Consider the following 20,608-nt stretch of genomic DNA (forward strand, 5'->3'; position numbering starts at 1 on the left):
GGTTAGCTCCATTTGCTGCGTTAGCTCCTTTAGCGCCGCTAGCGTGCCTACAGTTGAATTGGAGCAGTCTGCTGCGTATATGTGCCTCTGTTTTCAAAGGTTAGCGTTACTTTAGAGACTCACTTTAACAATCGGGAGTCACGTAAGCAACAGCCGTTAACACGCTAACGTGCCTAGCACTAATTGTTATCCAATTTTACCAGGGCGACGGGCTGAGAGCAGGATGTGCGCTTATAATAAAGAGGAAATATGGGGCCGGAGTGATTGAGAAGCGCTAAGTAGCTGCAAAAGGCCGCGACGGCGAACGCGGCAACATTTGTTTTAATCCGAGTTCTATTAGGAAAAAAAAAAGTTTTCAGTGGCTCATTTTTCACAGCCGATGGAACCAGACGTGTGTTTTTAATAGAAACCCGGAGAGCAGAAGGCGGATGAGAGGCTGTAATGGGGAGGTGGGTGTTGTTTTGGTGGGGGTTTGACTGTTTAAACGTGGACAACCGTGCGTGTCGAGACTGCCAATCCTCTGGGAAATCAGAGCCCGGGAAGCCGTCAGCCTCCGCGGGAAGATCGGCGCTTCTAACGGCGGCGAGTTCTGACATTTTTGAGATGCGAGAGGCGACCGAAAAAAAAAAAAAAAAAAAGCACCTGCCACATGTGAGCGTTTGATACGAGCGCGCTGAGGAAATGGCTCTCGTTTGTTAAATCCTCATCCCTTCTTTTCTCCCTCTCTCGCTCTCTATCGCTTCCAGATTCATCATCATTGTGCAAACTTTCTTGTGCTGAAGTGTAATGAGAACAACCCCCCAGATGTTATTGATCTATGTCCTCAATTACCTCGCGCAGCTCTCAATTATTTAATACAGTTCCAGCGTTCGCATCCGGGAGAGTTTGAGTCTCCGATCATCATCATCCTCCCGGCACAGATAAAGCGTCTCTGCACTCAAACGTCTCCTGTGATTGATTCCACACTGTAATCCAATCTCCACGGGTCCAACTTTGTCCGGTTCATCGGCGCCAAGGTGAGCAGGTGTGTACGGTTCACGGTGTCGCCCCTTAAACGCAAATTTATCGCGGTTAACTGCGTCAACGGTGCCAGGGTCAACTGAAGGCAGGACACGTTTCCATGACGACTGACTGGAAAAAAGACGCATGCGGCGTCATGTTAACGGCACCGGAGTCCAGGCACCGTTTACCAGTTCGCTCCTTTATGCCGTTAGTTGCGTTAGCTCTTTTAGCGCCATTAGCTGCGTTTGCTTCTTTAGTGCCGTTAGCTGCGTTTGCTCCGTTAGCTCCTAGCGGTTATTATCATTTATTAAAGGAAAATAGCAGCACTACAAATAACCAGCGTACCTTTGTACTGTGTATGTGTGCCTCTGTTTTTAAAGTTTAGCGTTACTTTAGGGACTCGTTTTAACAAGTCCAAGCACCATTTACCAGTTAGCTCCGTTCGCTCCTTTAGCTCCATTAGTTGCGTTCGTTCCTTTAGCTCCGTTAGTTGCGTTAGCTCCTTTAGCGCTGTTGGCTGCGTTAGCTCCTTTAGCTCCGTTAGCTGCATTTGCTCTGTTAGCTCCTAGCTGTCTGGAGCCAGAGTCTATTTTTAACGTTTAGCGTTACTTGCGTTACTGTTTCCATTATTGTACGTTAGCGTTGACGCACGACACGAAGAAAACAGGTTTACCAGGCAGTCCAGGCACCGTTTAGCTGTGGTCGCTCCTTTAGCGCTGATAGCGCACCTACAGTCGAACTGGAGCGGTCTGTTTATTAAACAGTACCGCGTATGCTGCGTATGTGTACCTCTGTTTTTAAAGTTCGGCCTTACTTTAGAGAATCTTTTTAACAAATCGGGGTTAGGGTAAAGGGTTAACATGGCGTCACGCGCGTCTTTTTCCCCGTCAGTCGCCATGGAAACGCGTCATGCGTTAACATTAACTCACGACACAGAGAAGACGCGTGTGACATCATGTTTACGTGCCGCAGCACCGGTGTCCAGGCGCCGCTTACTACCAGTTAGCTCCATTAGCTCCTTTAGCGCCGCTAGCGTGCCTACAGTCGAATTGGAGTGGTCTGCTGCGTATGCGTGCCTCTGTTTTCAAAGGTTGGCGTTTCTTTAGAGACTCATTTTAACAATCGGGAGTCACGTAAACAACCGCCGTTAACACGCTAACGTGCCTTAGCACGCTAACGTGCCTTAGCACTAATTGTTATCCAATTTTACCAGGGCAACGGGCTGAGAGCGTGATGTGCACTCATAATAAAGATAGAGTGATTGAGAAGCGCTAAGTAGCTGCAAAAGGCCAAAGAGCAGAGAGGAAACAGCAATGAAACTCTGACACGATCAGCCAGAGTTTGGCAGTGAAACTCGTTTGCATATTTAAAACAGAAACCCTGAGCGCTGGTTTCCTCCTCCCTGCAGCAAACAGAGACGTTTCACCCAAAACAAAAACATGAGTTCCTCTTCACACCGAGAGAGAGAGGAGGGAAAAACAAGTTCAGGCTGTTTTCAGTGCAAATGTCTTTTGGGGACGACCCTTTTTTAAAAAAAAAATTATTATTGGCTCGTTTTCACCTCTTTCGACAGCCAGAGGTTTATTATGGGATATTGTGTGTCTGCCCTTTAACTCTGAATGTGCACTAATTGTGACTCAAATCCTCCAAAATAAGACTAAGTGAAAACAGCCGGCGGCTGCTGAGCGATAGATACAACTGCAGGAGAACGACAGAATAAACAAACAGAAGAAACTCAGGAGGGGAAACACAGTATTAAAATGTTTTTATTATTATTATTATTATTATGAACTTAAGTTATGATGATAGTTTTGATTTTTTGAGATAACTTTCACTTTCCATATCTGGCTGTTATTCAACCGTTTACTGAGAAGCTGACGTCACAAAGTCTGAGTCCTGAAGTTCTGCCGTGATGACAAGTACGTTCTGCTTTCCAGTATCCATCCACCCATCCATCTGTCCATCCACCCATCCATCTGTCCATCCACCCATCCATCCATCCACCCATCCATCCATCCATCCACCACCCATCCATCCATCCACCTGTCCGTCCATCCACCCATCCATCCACCCACCCATCAATCCATCCATCCACCCATCCGTCCACCCATCCGTCCACCCATCCATCCATCCACCCATCCGTCCACCCATCCATCCTTCCACCCATCAATCCACCCATCCATCCATCCACCCATCCACCCGTCCATCCATCCATCCATCCACCCATCCATCCATTCACCCATCAATCCACCCACCCATCCATCCATCCGTCCATCCATCCGTCCGCCCATCCGTCCTTCCATCCACCCATCCATCCGTCCATCCATCCATCCATCCGTCCATCCACCCATCCGTCCATCCATCCATCCATCCACCCATCCATTCATCCATCCGTCCTTCCATCCATCCACCCATCCATCCACCCGTCCACCCATCCACCCATCCATCCAACCACCCACCCATCCATCCATCCATCCATTCATCCATCCATTCGTTCATCCATCCGTCCATCCGTCAAACCCTGGACAGATCGCCGGTCCATAGCTTTTGAATTTTCTAGATATCGCAAACGTTCCAGGAGTTTCGCTAACGAGAAGCACGGCGTGACGTCAGGATGGTAACGGAAGGCTGAAGCGCGACACGACAGACGGACAACGGCGGACATCTACGTGTCACTTCCTGTCCGTCACCTTCTCCTCTGTCCCTTTCACCACAACCTATCTAGGCGGATGATTCTTTGGGTGAATTCCAAATTCCTTGCTTAACCCTCGATTAAGGGCAAGTTTAAGGGCCACGTCGCCCTCAATATTTAGAATTTTTCCGAGACCACCCTTGGGAGCGAGGGCTACCCAGAATGCATTGCGTGCATTGAATCGCGCAAAGATTCAAAGAGGCTCGCGTGGCCAAAGCGACGCGTACGCGTTGTGAAAGGCCACCTGACGTCTTCACGATCGCAGCGAAAGGTGATGTTTATCACCGTAAATACAAATGATTGCAGAAATGTCAACGCGATCCATGACGGTGGAGCAGCAGCAGCAGCAGCAGCAGCAGCAGCAGCAGCAGCAGCGACTGCAATGCAGTGCATGAATGCAGACCTGATCAAAGTGGACACGTCGTACATGTACAGCATCTATATGTGTGTGTGTACAAAGACAATTTAAGCTTAAATTCTGCGTTGTAGCGTCTTATTTTGCTAATTCCTGCACAGGAAATGCTCACTTTTTTTTTAAATTTAATCTTTATTAATCGCTTGTCTTTTCCTGTTACTGCGCTTGTTCTGCACCAAAAGTACAAAGAAAATCCCTCGTACCTTCATTTCTACTTGATTCTGAATAGAGAAAAATAAGATTTCATTTAGACGTATGAAATATACGAGCAGGTAATTATAGAAAACTATGAGTAAAAAACAATTTTTTGTGTATATTTACTTCTTGTTAAAACGCAAGTAAATACTTACTTAAAAAATGTTTATGTTGTTATTTTATTATTTTTATTTGCTGGTTAAGGAATGCAGTGACTTCTCAGTGCAGTGCTGCAGGCAGCTTCAGGTTATTCTAAAGATGACTGGCGCCCTCTAGCTGTCACACGAATATGAACTGGAAATGTACTCGTATTAATCATCAGTTTTTTTCCTCACTCACTCTAAACTCAGTTAAACACATTTAATATGTTAGTTTTACAGATGTTGTCTTTTTTTAATGTCTCTCTGCTGAGGAAGACGCCGCGTCCTTCCTCCTCTTCCTCTTCCTCTTCCTCCTCTTCCTCCTGCAGCAGATGTTTTGCAGACGGCAGAGAAATCACCGTGAGCCATGAAGGACGTCACTGGAGGAAATCCATGTCATCTGCCTCGTCTTACACTTCATCATGAAGCTTAATAAGTCATGAAATCACCCGTTCACTGTCAGTGGGTCACAAAGGAGAGAATCATATCTGCCACAAAAAATACAAAACATTTACACATCTGACCCCGTTTTTCCTCGAGTTAAGATGAATATTTCTGTGTTTTTGACACATTTTTCCTTCATAAATGTTCCTTTTGTTTCCAGGTGAATTCACTGTGGTGTTGACTCTCGTCCACTGTTAAAAAAAACAGTAGGAGTCAAACCTTTGACCCTAAGACTGAACCTTATCACGAGTCAAACCTCAGACAAACACAATAAACCTAAGAATAGTGATTGTGTCACCAACTCCTTGTCCTTAAAGGGCAACGACACCAAAGTTTCATTTACTTTAAATGATTATTTACTGTATATTTACAACAGTTTGTTTTGGTTGTTTTTTTTAATCTAAAAATATTTTTACTTTTCTGAAGTAAACATACTTTTTACTTTAATAACAAATACATTTTCTATATTTTTTCTGACTGTTTTGATTAAGAACAAGTAAATATTTGGCCCGTTTCTCTAAATTAACGAGAATAATTTTCCACCAAATATGAAGTTCAGTTTTTCTGAACTAAACACGATTTTTATTTTTAATAACAAATACATTTGAACTCTGTAAATCTCGATTAACTTGATATTTTTCCCCCTTTGACATAAAAGTCAGCAGTTTTTCCCTGAATTTCTGGCGTAACTGTGATGTTTAAATATATTTATATATTCAGATTTCATTTAAAATGAGTTTAATATTCATACTTTTTCAGGTTTCTGACATCAAAATACATTTTATTTTAATAACAAACGCATACATTTTTTGTACTATTCTAACAGATGATTGTCAGAAGTGTGAGATTGTGAGAGTGTGTGTCCGTGAAGGCAGCACGTGATTCATTATTATTTAAGTATTTGTTTGATATTTATTTGTTTATTTTATTTAATGATGTGTTTTTTTTACATATAAAAAAGATTGTGCACATTTTTGGATTTTCAGACCTTAATATCTTAATATTTGATTTCTAAACCGTTTGGTTTTATGTGTTGATTCTCTGTGTCGCCAGTAGGAGGAGTTGCTGAATTTGCCAAAATATGAATTGAAAGATTTTTCCGTAAATTTGCAAATCTGGTGTCAGAACAAGAAGTTCTCACATTTAGTTTTACAAGTGTATTTGTATTTGTGACAGTAGTAGAATAAGTAGAATAGCTTTAGTATAGTCGGTGTGTGAATGATCGATAATCATTATTATTTAATTTAATTTATTTTATTTTATTTTATTTTATTAAATTAAATTAAATTAAATTAAATTAAATTAAATTAAATTAAATTAAATTAATTTAATTTGATTTAATTCATTTCATTTCATTTCATTTCATTTCATTTCATTTCATTAATTTATAATAATTTATAATAATTTATTTAATTATTTTTGGCAGTAACAACAGGGCCCCAAATTCAAATTGTTACTTAGGGCCCCCCATGGAGGCTTGGGCCGGCCCTGATACAGAATGACGTGTGCCAGGGGGGCGGGGCCAGCACGCAGGTAATCGGTGCACAGGTGTGAACGTGAGTTTGTGGAGCTGCGGCTCGGAGTGTGGAGTTGTGCTCTCCGGTTTCTGGTGTGGTCCTCCCCGGTCTCCTCCTCTCCTATCCCCGGTCTGGTGTTGTCCTCTCCGATCTCCGGTCCCCGGTCTCTGGTGTGTTCCTCTCCGGTCCCCGGTCTCTGGTGTGTTCCTCTCCGGTCCCCGGTCTCTGGAGTGGTCCTCTCCGGTCCCCGGTCTCTGGAGTGGTCCTCTCTGGTCCCCGGTCCCCGGTCTCTGGTGCTGTCCTCTCCGGTCTCGGTGCTGTCCTCTCCGGTCTCGGTGCTGTCCTCTCCGGTCTCTGGTGCTGTTGGTGCTGTCCTCTCCGGTCTCTGGTGCTGTCCTCTCCGGTCTCTGGTGCTGTCCTCTCCGGTCCCTGGTGCTGTCCTCTCCGGTCTCTGGTGCTGTCCTCTCCGGTATGGCCCACCGCTGCGTGGGTAAATGCGCTCCGTTGTTCTTCCTCGCGCTCCTCTTTGACGCCGCCGGCCTCCTCGTGCTCCTGGTCGGGATCTTCGGGAACCTGCGGCTGGACGGCCGCTTCTACGGGGACTTCCTGATCTACACGGGCTCCGTGATCATCTTCCTCAGCCTGGTGTGGTGGGTGCTCTGGTACACCGGCAACGTGCAGCTGTACGCGCGGGAGGAGCGCGCGGGGAGCCCGGACCTGAGCTTTACGCACTGGGCCAGGAAACTGTCCGAGAGGCTGTCCGGAGGAGGAGGAGGAGAGAAGATGAAGATGAAGATGCAGCACGAGCACGAGGAGAAGAACGTGGGCAACGCGAAGGCGCTGAACGGGACTGTGCGCGCGTCCGCGCCGGCCAAGATCACCTGGGAGGACGGTGGCACCGGAACCGGAGGAGGAACCGTGAACCGAGGCTTCGATGGAGGCAGCGAGAAGAACCTGGAGCTGGGAGAGCTGAGGAGTTCTGAGGTGAATCTGCAGACGGTGGAGAAAACAGAGAGGCTGTTGTGACCTGAGGTCAGTGACAACAACAACAACAACAAACAACAACACAAACAACACAATATATCGAGATTATCAAATCAATCAGGGCTTCAACTAACGATTATTGTCATGATTAATGGAGTTTTCTGAAGTAACAAAACTTATAAGACAAAAATAATATTAGTTTTTACACAAAAATTACAATAAAACTAATAAATAAGGAATAAATACACTAAAATAATATTCACTATTTAAGAAACTCAAACACCAAACTTTGATCTTTGATCTATTTCTGTTGATATTGATGGATTAACTCTGTGGTTAAACCAATATACGATTGTTTCGTCCGTAAAATGTCAAAACTTCAAATATTTAACAGAAATAGAGCAAAATAAAACATAGAACGTGAAATCAAAGAACTTTTAAACTCACACTTGATCAAACTACTGTCTTTAAAGTGTTTTTCTCAGGGATTAAACCCTTTACAACTTTGGTAAATCGCTGCAGGAATAATCCACAACTCCTTATATGAACGTCCTGGGGGCGTGGTTTATATGTGTTTATGTGTTTATATGTGTTTATGTGTTTATATGTGTTTATGTGTTTTATATGTCACATCTTCAGGCTTTAAAACATGTTTTTGAGTCAAAGTTAGGATTAGTTTTATATTGAAGGAGTGATAATTGTGTGTATTTATATAAATGTGTATATATGTGTGTGTGTGTATATATGTATATGTGTTTATATATATGTATATATGTGTGTGTATATGTGTATGTGTATATATATGTGTATATATGTATATATATGTATGTGTATATATGTATGTATGTATATATATATATATATATATGTGTGTATATATATACTGTATGTGTACATATACGTGTATATATATGTATATGTGTATATATATGTATATGTGTACATATGTATATGTGTACATATGTGTATATATATATATATATATATGTGTGTACATATATGTGTATATATGTATGTGTGTACATATGTGTATATATGTATGTGTGTACATATGTGTATATATGTATGTGTGTACATATATGTGTATATATATATGTATATTTGTGCATATATATATGTATATATGTGTGTATATATTTATGTATATATGTGTGCATATGTGTATATATTTGTGTTTATATATGTGTATATGTATATGTGTATATATATATAAAGTGAAGAAGAATAACATTTAAACTGCAGGTGATTTGACAAAATGCAAATATTAGCTAATCTGTACTATTAGCTAACATTTATCAGCTGAAATTTGACACTTTTTAACCACAATATCTGACAAAATTAGAGATTTTTACCCCAAAAATGTCATTTTTTCTGTTTTTTTTATCAATAGAAAAATTACACAATTGATTAATTTAACCCTGAGAAGAAAAAATCTGGCATATTCTTTTTTAAAAATGTGTGTTTATATTTTTCTTGTCATGAGTGACTGTGCAGTTTTTAAAAAAGTTTGAGTTTTCACCGTCACACACACACACACACACACACACACACACACACAGACACACACACACACGTGTGTATCATCATCATCATCGGCCGCCGCCCACTGACAACAGTCATAAATATATTTAAACAAAAGCATGTACGAACAGAAAGATTCAAGTGTTTAACAAACAAGAGTTTCTCAACACACACACACACCCACACACACACACGTTGTGTAACACGTTATAAACCATGATTGTGTTGTCAGTTTAGCGCTGAGTTCAGACTGAGGAGGTTTTTTAAACACTCAGGAAAAAGAAAATGAGGATTATTTTCAGATTTTTGAAAATAATTTTCTTGATTAAAATCTCAGATACACAGCGTTTCATCAAAACCTCAACGTTATCATTTCGTTCAATGAAAAAAAAGTCAGAGATTAAAGTCAGAACATTGTCTCTTAATCTGTAAAATCAGAATTTAATCTCAAAAGTATTACCTTCTTTTTTCCTGAGATTAAAGTCGTAATTCCGAATTTTCAGCAAAAAAGTCATAATGTGAAGAAAATAAATGGAATTCTGGGGGAAAAGTCTTATAAAAACTCTATTCATCTATAAAATTAGATTTTAATATCGGAACTCTTTTTCAGAATTTTGACTTTTTTCAGAATTCTGAGAATAAAATATTAATCAAATTAATTATATTATATTAATGCCAAATTTTAAATATTAATCAATAAAGTCAATATTTGTACTTTTTCCATGAGAAAAAAATAACCTCAGAATTCTGTGATTAAAGTCACAATTCTGACTTTTTTCCCCCTCAGAGTTCAGCAAAAAAGTCTGAATTTTGACTTTAATCTCTGAGAATTTCTGAATTCTGAGAAAAATTACAGGAAAAAAAAAACCAGAATGTAACCTATTAATCTAAAAGTCAAAATTCGCAGATGAAATTTGATATTTTCTGAGAATTTAAAGGGAAAAAAGTCAGAATTGACAAATTGAACAATATTCACACATGGCCCTAATCCTCTTCCGTAGTTATACGGAGCAAATAAACCAGATAATATTAACATGTAAAAACTGAAAAAATGATCTAATTATCGAAATAGTTGCTAATAAATTAACTTCTTATCGATGAATAATTCTTATTATTTTTTTAAGACGTTTTCTAGAAAACACGAGTTTGAGATTTCGGACGTTTTTTGATGGACATTTTTCCGGGTTTTCTGTCGTGGTTTTATTTTTTCTTCAGATTAATTTCAATAATAACAAACGGGTGAATCCATGAAGTGAGAAACACAACAAACCACAGATGAACAAACAACAACAACAACAGTGTTAATAATCAAAAGCTTGCCGAGATTAAAATCTGATTTTATTGATGAATAGAGTTTTTTTATAAGACTTTTCCCCCAGAATTCCATTTATTTTCTCCACATTATGACTTTTTTGCTGAAAATTCAGAATTACGACTTTAATCTCAGGAAAAAAGGTAAAACTTCTGAGATTAAATTAGGATTTTACAGATTAACATTTAAGGTGTTTTTTTGTTGCTCTCAAGGAGAATTCTGCAAATATCACTTTGTTATTTATACTCTTCTTCTTCTTCTTAGGTGAACTCCATCTTTGTGGAGTTGAAGGATCATCTCTGCTGCTTCTTCTTCTTCTTTAACACAAAAACAGACTGAAAAACCTTTAACTTTATGAACTTAAGTCACTTTTGTTTTTCTATCAAACGGCACTGAAACGGTTTGTTAATCAGGGAAAAGACACACACACACACACAGTGTTTTTACTGTGTCTTCAGATTTGTATATAGCAAAGATTATGTGTATATTTTATATGTGCGATTGTTTTTATTTTGTTTCCGTCACATATGTAAATTATTTTTCTCGGGGGAATAAAGTTTACATGTTTACACTTTATTTTTTGACGTCAGCTGCTTCGGTCGACAGCGTCTTAAGAACGCATTTGCCGCTTTATGTCGTCGTTAAATCGGCTTTTCCAACATGAAACTGAAGTCTGTCGACACCAAACCCCATAGAGAAAATCATCGTTTTTAGCTCTCGCGCAGACAGGGAGCTGCTGGGCTGCTGCTGGTCCTCTGCTGCCTCGTGTGGTCACTTTGTGTCACTGAGGTGAATCTGAACAAAGAATTTTAAAAGCCGAATTCACATAATAAGACATTTGAAGTTAGTGACGGAGGCAGAAGTGGATCAACGACTCCTGTGAACTCCTGCGTCTCTGTGATGTAAAAATCGCTGATTTTATCTATGGGGTTTGGTGTGGGAGAGTGAGTGGTTTACAAACTTCAGTTTAAAGCATATTCTGAAGATATTTTAGACTTAAGCTGATGTGGATTTTTATTAAGTGAGTAATTTAAGTGATAATTAAAAAAAAAAAAAAAATTCACTCTCCCACACCAAACCCCATAGAGAAAATCAGCTATTTTAGCTCACAGGGACACAGGAGCTGCTGGTCTGCTGCTGGTCTACTACTGCCTCGTGTGGTCACTTTGTGTCACTGAGGTGAATCTGAACAAAGAATTTCAGATGCCGAATTCACATAATAAGACATTTGAAGTTAGTGACGGAGGCAGCAGTGGATCAACAACTCCTGTGAACTCCTGTGTCTCCGTGATGTTAAAATAGCTGATTTTCTCTATGGGGTTTGGTGCAGGGAGAGTGAGTGTGTTTACAAACTGCAAGTTTCCTGTCATAAAAAAGTTGCGTAAAGGTGAAATTAAGCATAATTCTTAAGGTGGTGATTGTGTTGATTATATTAAATTAGCCTTTTTTTTTCCTGTAAAATCTGAACGCTAATGTGTGCTAAAGTCGCTTTGGACGTTGGAGCATCTTCTCAGATGAGACTACAAACCCTGGCCTTGAAGGAAACGTTGTTCCTCCTCCTCCTCCTCCTCCTCCTCCTCCTCCTCCTCCTCCTCCTGTCAGTCAGAGTCATGAGAGGTGAGGAATGTCTTATCTGACTGTTTAAACTCTTCCTCGTCGTCACTTCTCTCACACTGCACGAGCAGCGCTCAGGAAGGACGAAGTGTTTCCTCGCAACAGCGACGCGTGGATAAACCGGTAAAACTGAAGAACCGTTCCAAACTTCCCTCGCCCGCCCGCACCCGGCTGCCATGGATTTCTTCGCCCGTCTCGGCCGCTGCCTGCTCTTCTTCTTCCTCGCCGTGGTCTTGGACGTCGCGGGCCTCCTGCTCTTCTTCATCGGGGTCTTCGCTCCCCTCAGCTTCTGGGATTTCTTCGTCTTCTCGGGGCCGCTGCTCATCTTCCTCAGCCTGTTCTTCTGGATCTTCTGGTACCTGGGGAATCTGGATGTGCCGCCGCAGGAGTCCGAACCCGTGTGAGCAGCGTTGTCCCGGATACGTTTGGGCTGGAAGGATCTTCAGGATCGTTTTCTTTCTTCTTGATTTCATTGAAGGACGATTTCACCACGGAAATAACATGGAATATGACAATGGAAGCACAAACTTGGACCTTTTAATCCGAAGAGACATTTGTGCGCTAAACAGACTTCAGGTTGGATTTGAAGAAACATTCGTGGAACGATTAAAGAAGATTGTTCTGCGACATTTAATCGATTTTCTTTTCTGATTTTAGCTCCTGGTTCCTTTTCCTGGTTCAGTGAGAGTGAGTAAATCTAAATATTTGACGACATAATCACATCGAGAGGGGGGGGGGGGAAGTACATAAACTGCTGTAAATGAGGAAAAAACACAGCGGTCTGAGAATGGAGCCTTGAGGAACGCCACACATGTTTTATAACCAAAGGAAACATCCGCGGAACGATTAAAGATGATTGTTCTGCAACATTTAAATCGATTTTCTTTTCTGATTTTAGCTCCTGGTTCCTTTTCCTGGTTCAATGAAAGTAAAGTCAACATATTTTGTGAGTAAAACTAAATATTTGACGACATAATCACATCGAGAGGGGGGGGGGGAAGTACATAAACTGCTGTAAATGAGGAAAAAACACAGCGGGCTGAGAATGGAGCCTTGAGGAACGCCACACATGTTTTATAACCAAAGGAAACATCCGCGGAACGATTAAAGATGATTGTTCTGCAACATTTAAATCGATTTTCTTTTCTGATTTTAGCTCCTGGTTCCTTTTCCTGGTTCAATGAAAGTAAAGTCAACATATTTTGTGAGTAAAACTAAATATTTGACGACGTAATCACATCGAGAGGGGGGAAAAAAGTACACAAACTGCTGTAAATGGGGAAAAAACAGAGCGGGCCGAGAATGGAGCCTTGAGGAACGCCACAACATGTACATTTACACTTAATTTCACAAGTTCTGGTTCCCTTTGCTGCTTCAGTGAAAGTCAAGTCAACATATTTTGTGAGTAGAACAAAGAAATTTACATAAACTGCTGTAAATTAGGAAAAAAATAATGGGCCAAGAATGGAGCCTTGAGGAACGCCGCACATGTTTTATGACCAAAAGAAACATCCATGGAACGATTAAAGAAGATTGTTATGCGACATTTAAACCGATTTTCTTTTCTGATTTTAGCTCCTGGTTCCTTTTCCTGGTTCAGTGAAAGTAAAGTGAACATATTTTGTGAGTAAAACTAAATATTTGACGACATAATCACATCGAGAGGGGGGAAAAAATATACATAAACTGCTGTTAATGAGGAAAAAACACAGCGGGCCGAGAATGGAGCCTTGAGGAACGCCACAACATTTTAATGCTCAACAGACTCAGGGATGGATTTGAAGAAACTTTTGTGGTTTTCTGATTTTAGCTTCTTAATTTTACAAGTTCTGGTTCCTTTTGCGGCTTCAGTGAAAGTAGAGTGAACATATTTTGTGAGTAAAACTAAATATTTGACGATATAATCACATTGAGAGGGGGAAAAAGTACATAAACTGCTGTAAATACATAATAAACACAGCGGGCCGAGAATGGAGCCTTGAGGAACGCCACAACGTTTTTCACCATTTAGGCAGTTTTTAAGTTGCACTCCCAGAAAACATTCAAGTATTGTATTTAAATTTGATTTAATCATTTAATTTGCTATGTAAATTGTATTCAATTATGAAATAATAATATCACTACTGAAGTAAAGTGAAAATGTGACAATAAAAGTGCAAACATGGAACTTTGATGTGAAAAAAATATATATATATTTATGCTCAACAGACTCTAGGATGGATTTGAAGAAACTTTTGTGAAAATGAAGTGAAAAAACATTGAATTAATGACTAAATTGTGTAAAAGTGTTCATGTTTTCTGATTTTAGCTTCTTAATTTCACAAGTTCTGGTTCCTTTTGCTGCTTCTGTGAAAGTCAAGTGAACATATTTTGTGAGTAAAACAATTTTTTTTTACATAAACTGCTGTAAATTAGGGAAAAAAAACAACGGGCCGAGAATGGAGCCTTGAGGAACGCCACAACGTTTTTCACCATTTAGGCAGTTTTTAAGTTTTATAAACATGTTTTATAACTAAAAACAACTGTCCTATAAATCTGTGTTAAATCATTCAATGAATTGTATTTAAATGAAATTAATTATGTTGTCATATTTTCTATATGAATTGTATTAAAATATGAAATAATCATATGTTTATGGATATTTTTTTTTAACTCCGAACAGCTTTAATAGGTTGATTTTAAGTCCGAGAAGAGAATTCCGAGCAGTTTTTCACACATAAATCATGTTTTAGGTTCATTACAAAGAAAATGTTAGAGTTTGCGTTTGTTTTCAAGTTTGACGTCTTTTTTTTAAAAAAGATGATTCACTCTGAATCCCATTTTCACAGCGTTTGCATCAGAATGACTCAGTCGCTGCCTCTCCTGCTCTCAGTCCTTCCTTTGTTTTTATTGATTTCCCTGCGTCTTCCATTGTTCCCGATCACTCTCTGTGCTCCTACTCCTGTTGTGAAATCCGAGTATTGGTCGCTCAACCCATTCACCACAAACCAGTCAAACTGGGTCACTGCAGGCTGCTCTCGTTTCACAGCACTGAGGGGAAAAACTTCCCCCCGTTTATGAAACACGATCAGAAATTTTTATAGAAAGTTATATCAAATGAAATCGGGGCGGCAGTGAAGGCAGTGAGGGCGCGGAGTCTGTTTGCACAGATTTGGCTGTAATATTATGTGCAGCGAGGTATGCGGCGCGACTCGTTTCCTGTGTAACCGAAGAGGCCACGCCTCTATTTACTCACTGATCTCTTGATCTTTATGTTTCCAAACGATCAGAGAAAAACAAGACAATGGAGAAAACAGAGAGATTTCAAACCATAATAATTAAAGAGGGCAATCGGAGTGCAAATATGTGCCCACAGGAGTAAAATACTGACAGTCTGTTATCGTTTATCTAATAAGAGACAAATATAAACACCATTATAATAGAGAAATTAAAAAAAAACAAAGTAAATACTCTTTCCCAGTAAGATTCATGAATAAATCTTAATATTAAACAGCATAATGTTATTTATGTAAATTGTAAATTGCTCATTAGTTGCATTAAAACAATAGCGGCCCCAGAATAGAGCGCCACCCAAGACAAAACAATTAGTTGTACATTCCCCGGAAAAAAAATACTTACATTTCTTGTCGATGATCAACTTTACTTAATATAAATTTCCAAAACCACGTCAATATTTGTTATCTACAAAGAATCATACGTAAATGATATCGTATGTGTTGAAAAACGGCTAAAAAATCGAGAGAGATAGTGGTCCGAGTATAGAGCCTTGAGGAACGCCACACTGTAAAATAAACGTCTCTCTGTTGTAAATGTGTTTTTTTTATTCATGTGCAGAATTCTGTAATCTATATTTCTACATGTTTTATTCATGAAATATTGTGACTTACAATATGAAAGCTTTTGAAATTCCGAATATTAGTACGTAAAATAGCAGATCCGTGCTATTTCCATGACGACTGAACGGAAAAAGACGCGCGTCACGTCATGTTTACGTCACTCCAGATTGTTAAAATGAGTCTCTAAAGTAACGATAAACTTTAAAAGTCGAGTTTTTATTTACTTTTATTATTGCCGTGTGTCGGCCATCTTGGAATTTGACATTTCTGACTTGAGGGGCGTGTTCTAGATGAAGGAACGCCCCCTCAGCGCGTACATTCTGACTTCCAATTAATACTGGGGAACGCCTACAAGTAAAAAAGATTAAACGTGACTCCAGACTCATTTTTAATTAAGACGAAAAATATTTTTGAAATTTTGAAACCAAAACATTTGTTGCTACATTTTATTAAGAAAAACAGCCCAGCTATCGCAGTTATTTGAGGGAAACAAAACATTTTCCGGTTATTTTGAAAAAAAATGTAATGTAAACATACATGTCCGTATAATCTCTGTGACAGGGCCGTTTCTAGCTGTTTGGGGGCCCTATGCGAGTCACTATTTGGGGGCCCCTATTTTTTAGAGATAGGGTAGAGATTCCTAACTTTTTCTGATTACCCCACAAACACTTACATGCTTTGCAAATATATGCATAATGAATGCATCCAGTACATGCAAATAAAGACAGGTACTTTTAATTCTCAAAAATATAATAAAATATGAGTCTGAACTTTCAGTTTGGGGGCCCCTGGTGGCTGTGGGGCCCTATGCAGCTGCATAGTCCGCATATAGCAAGAAACGGCTCTGCTCTGTGGAATGTAAACATATTTACTATTTAATAACATATTTATCTTGTTTGTTTGGTTGTTTTGACCCATTTATCATAGATTTTAAAATGAGGTATCACTCCTCGTAAATGTCGAGGGTCGACGTGTTTGGAAACGCGTGAACCGTTCATCACTAATTCATCCTCACGCTCTTTAAATCTCCAGGTGAATTCGTCTGCGCTCGTCGACGGTGTCACGATCGCTCCGGCTTGTTTTGTGAGGCTTCGGTTTCCAACCTCACACCTAATGTGTGTGTCTTTCCGTTACCTGGAGCCACACACACACACACACACACACACACACACACACACACACACACACACACACACACAGAGGTGTCCTGGGTCAGGTGAACATGACACTCTTTGACTCAGCGTCGTGGTGACAAAGGCGACACGGATTAAGTTCAGTGCAACGTTTGGTTGTTTGTCTGATCCGTCAGTAATTCACACACACGCACACACACACACACACATTCTTGTACTTGCTGCATACTGAGGATCAGGTAAAAGTGCTGACAAAGTGAGGACCAGCTCTTACACTTTATAAATCAACACAATTACAAATATCTACTTCATGAATGACATTTATAAAGAACTACTGGGTGCAGTACCATAAAATGTCTGCAGGTGGAGCCCCAGAGCAAAAATTGTGTGAAACACCTGGGCTGGAAAACAGGTTTTTGTATCATATTGAGGAGCTCTGTTGAAAACAGAGTATAGCATGTTTACAACCTGAGGAAGTGATTTGAAAGAAAACAAAGTGAGGACCGGGCGAAATGTCCTCACTTTGTAAAAATGACCTCACTTTGTTGGTTAAAAACCCTCACTGGTCCTCAGTATGCTGCAAGTACAAGAACACACACACACACACTGGTGGTGATGCGTTCACTGTGATGCTATTTCAGGAAGGAGGAAATATGGCTGCAAGAGGCATGTTGGCAGAAATAACTACTACATTAAAACCTTATGGTCTAAAAAGTGGTAAATAACCTTTAAGAAGCACTCCAAAATTGTTTTATTTACAACTAGACTGATTTAACGACAGAAGTGCAATTTGCGGTAAAAGTAGCAGTTTTTGTTCGTACAGTGGCAGCCATCTTGGAATCCCAAGTCAGGGCTTGGTGAGTTTGCTTCGAGGAACCTCGGAAATTCCCGAGATTTGGAAAGACTTCAAATGGAACACAGCAAAACAACGCTATTTATTTGACTGTTTAAATGCACTTGTGTTGAACACGATGTTTGTGTGAGCGAAATACCGCATAGATTGTTGCTAACAGTGGCTAACAGTCGCTAAATGTGTGGCTAACAGTGGCTAACAATTGCTAAATGTGTAGCTAACAGTGACTAACAGTGGCTAAAATTGGCTAAGAGTGACGAACAGTTGATTAAATGCACTTCTGTTGAACACATTGCTACGACCGAGCGAAATACCGCGTAGATCGTTGTTATTGACTAGTGTTGCTAACAGTGGCTAACAGTGACTAACTAACAGTGGCTAACAGTGACTAACTAACAGTGACTAACTAACAGTGGCTAACAGTAACTAACAGTGATACTAACAGTAGCTAACACTTGCTAAATGTGTGGCTAATAGTGACACTAACAATGACTAACAGTGGCAAAAATTTGCTAACAGTGATACTAACAGTGGCTAACACTTGCTAAATGTGTGGCTAACAGTGACACTAACAATGACTAACAGTGGCAAAAATTTGCTAACAGTGATACTAACAGTAGCTAACAGTTGCTAAATGTGTGGCTAACAGTGACACTAACAATGACTAACGGTGGCTAACCTGAGTTAAAATTTATTTCTTTTAGTTCTTTGTTATTTCTAATAAAATAATTAGTAATCTTAGTAAATACATGCGTCTTCATCGGAGTGAAAAGGTAAAAGTACAGTTACTGCGCTTTGTTACCGTGGTGACGGTGATGGATTGTGTTAAATTAGCTCCTCCCTTTAACGGTCGTATTGATCCCCAGTATCTGCTCCAGTGAATGTGACAGGTTCATTAGCACAGAGTTAATGAGGCCAACTGACCCCAGAGCTGTTCAAATACACCTTTAATTCAATGGTTTTTTTTATTTAAGATACAGTTTTAAGCCTCACACGTGTATACATTTCATTTTTAATGGTTTATTTCATGTGTTTTTCTACTAATTCCTTTGTTTCATGCCAAAATACAAAATTCAACAAATGTAACATTACTATTTTTAAAGTAGACGTGACAATAAATACATTTAAGGCTCCTATAATTGTTTTAAGATTAACATTATATTCAATTTTATTGATCCCAAACTGGGGAAAATCACTTTTTTAATCATGACTGATTTTTCCAGGAAACACCTCAGTCTCATGTTTATTTAAACGTTTGCAGAAACCCTCAACAAACAGGTTTAAAAAATATATTAATGTATACAAATGATGAGGCTGCAGTATAATAAAACACCAGCAGGGGGCAGCACTGCACTGAGGTTTCACTGCAGTTCAGGGCACATCATGAAAAAACTATAGAGATATCTACTAATATTAACGTTAATAAAAATGAGAATAAGAAAAGAGTAAAGAGAAAATTCAATATTTTTAATTTTCATGAATTTTTGAAATTCTTGAAATGATCCATTTGCCCTGATGCACTTTGACAGTGAGCTGACTTTCTTCTCAAAAACAAAAAGTATCTCGGAATGACTTGAAATTTACCATCATACTAGTCGGCATAACCCTGAACAAGAATCCATTGAAAATATTTGCAAATCTCTTAAGGAATAATTTATATGAATTTTTTAAATTCTTGAAATGATCCATTTGCCCTGATGCACTTTGACAGTGAGCTGACTTTCTTCACAAAAACAAAAAGTATCTCGGAATAATTTGAAATTTACCATCATAATAGTCGGCATCGCCCTGAACATGGATCCGTTGAAAATATTTGCAAACCTCTTAAGGAATGATTTTTATGAATTTTTGAAATACAGAAAATGATCCATTTGCCCTGATGCACTTTGACACTGAGCTGTCTTTCTTCAAAAAACATTTGCTTTGTGCCTAATGAGTTTGCACAGTGTTTGTATAATGTTAGCCTTTACGGTCCTTATCGTGCATTACCATAACTGAAAAATTTTCTTCAGCTCCCTTTATAGGAATACATACTTCGTATGGGCACTGCACTAGTATTATATAAGTTACATTTATTATGTGTATTGATTTATATTCTCTAACATATTATTTTAGCCAATCAATATCAATAATGTGGACTTCACTGCTGCAGGTGAACAGCAGTGATTTATCATGCAGAGCGCTCCCAGCGGCCTGCTACTGAACTGCAGCCAGTGAACGCACTCAGCTGCACCTAAAACACGGAGCGTGGATCTGGATTCATGTTATGACTTTTGCACCACACTTGTGTTTATAATGATTATAAAGTAATTTTCTCCATGTATTTATTTCAATTTTAACTAAATTTGAAGGCTCTAACAGTGTTTATTACTGTTTATTTTGTTGTTTCCTTCATCTTAGTGATTATATATGAATTTTTAGATGAGATGAGATGAGATTAGAATTTATTGATCCAAAACTGGGGGAAATTCACTTGTTACAGCTGCAAAAGAAAAAAGGTCAGAGGTCAACGAGTATGAACAGAATACACTTTATTATAAAAACAAGAATTTGAAATAAAAGAGAAGATATTTCAAAACATATTAAATCATATATAATATATATTTATTTACTTTACTATAAGAAGTGTGTTTTTCTGTCTGGGTTTTAATTAAGAAATAATCTGTGAAGTAGCAAAAAAATAAAGCAACAATCAAAGAAAGGATAATAATAATAATAATAGTAATGAAAAAAATCAATTTTGTTCTAATAAATTATTTACAGTACATTTTAGTACAAAATTAACACTAAAAGATAGTAAACTGTCCTTGAGTTAAGATGAGTTTTGTCATACGATCATAAACAACAATATTTCTAAAGAAGCAACGTACATTTTTAAGGTGGGTTGAGTTAAATGTTGTGTTTAACGCTGTTTTCCACTGACCAAAACAATCATTAATGCAGTATTTAA

General features: G+C 39.0%; 1 protein-coding gene across 1 annotated transcript; it reads left to right on the top strand.

The window, feature by feature from the left end:
- Positions 1-6,876: 6,876 nt before the first annotated feature.
- On the top strand, positions 6,877-7,431 carry LOC310939817 (transmembrane protein 238-like; the record flags this gene model as incomplete). Its single annotated transcript, XM_083904661.1, has 1 exon — positions 6,877-7,431. One exon carries the CDS (start codon positions 6,877-6,879, stop codon positions 7,429-7,431), a length of 555 nt encoding a protein of 184 aa, XP_083760787.1.
- Positions 7,432-20,608: the final 13,177 nt, after the last annotated feature.

The sequence above is a fragment of the Microchirus variegatus genome (assembly GCF_963457635.1).
Source record: "Microchirus variegatus genome assembly, chromosome: 18".
Lineage (NCBI taxonomy): Eukaryota > Metazoa > Chordata > Actinopteri > Pleuronectiformes > Soleidae > Microchirus > Microchirus variegatus.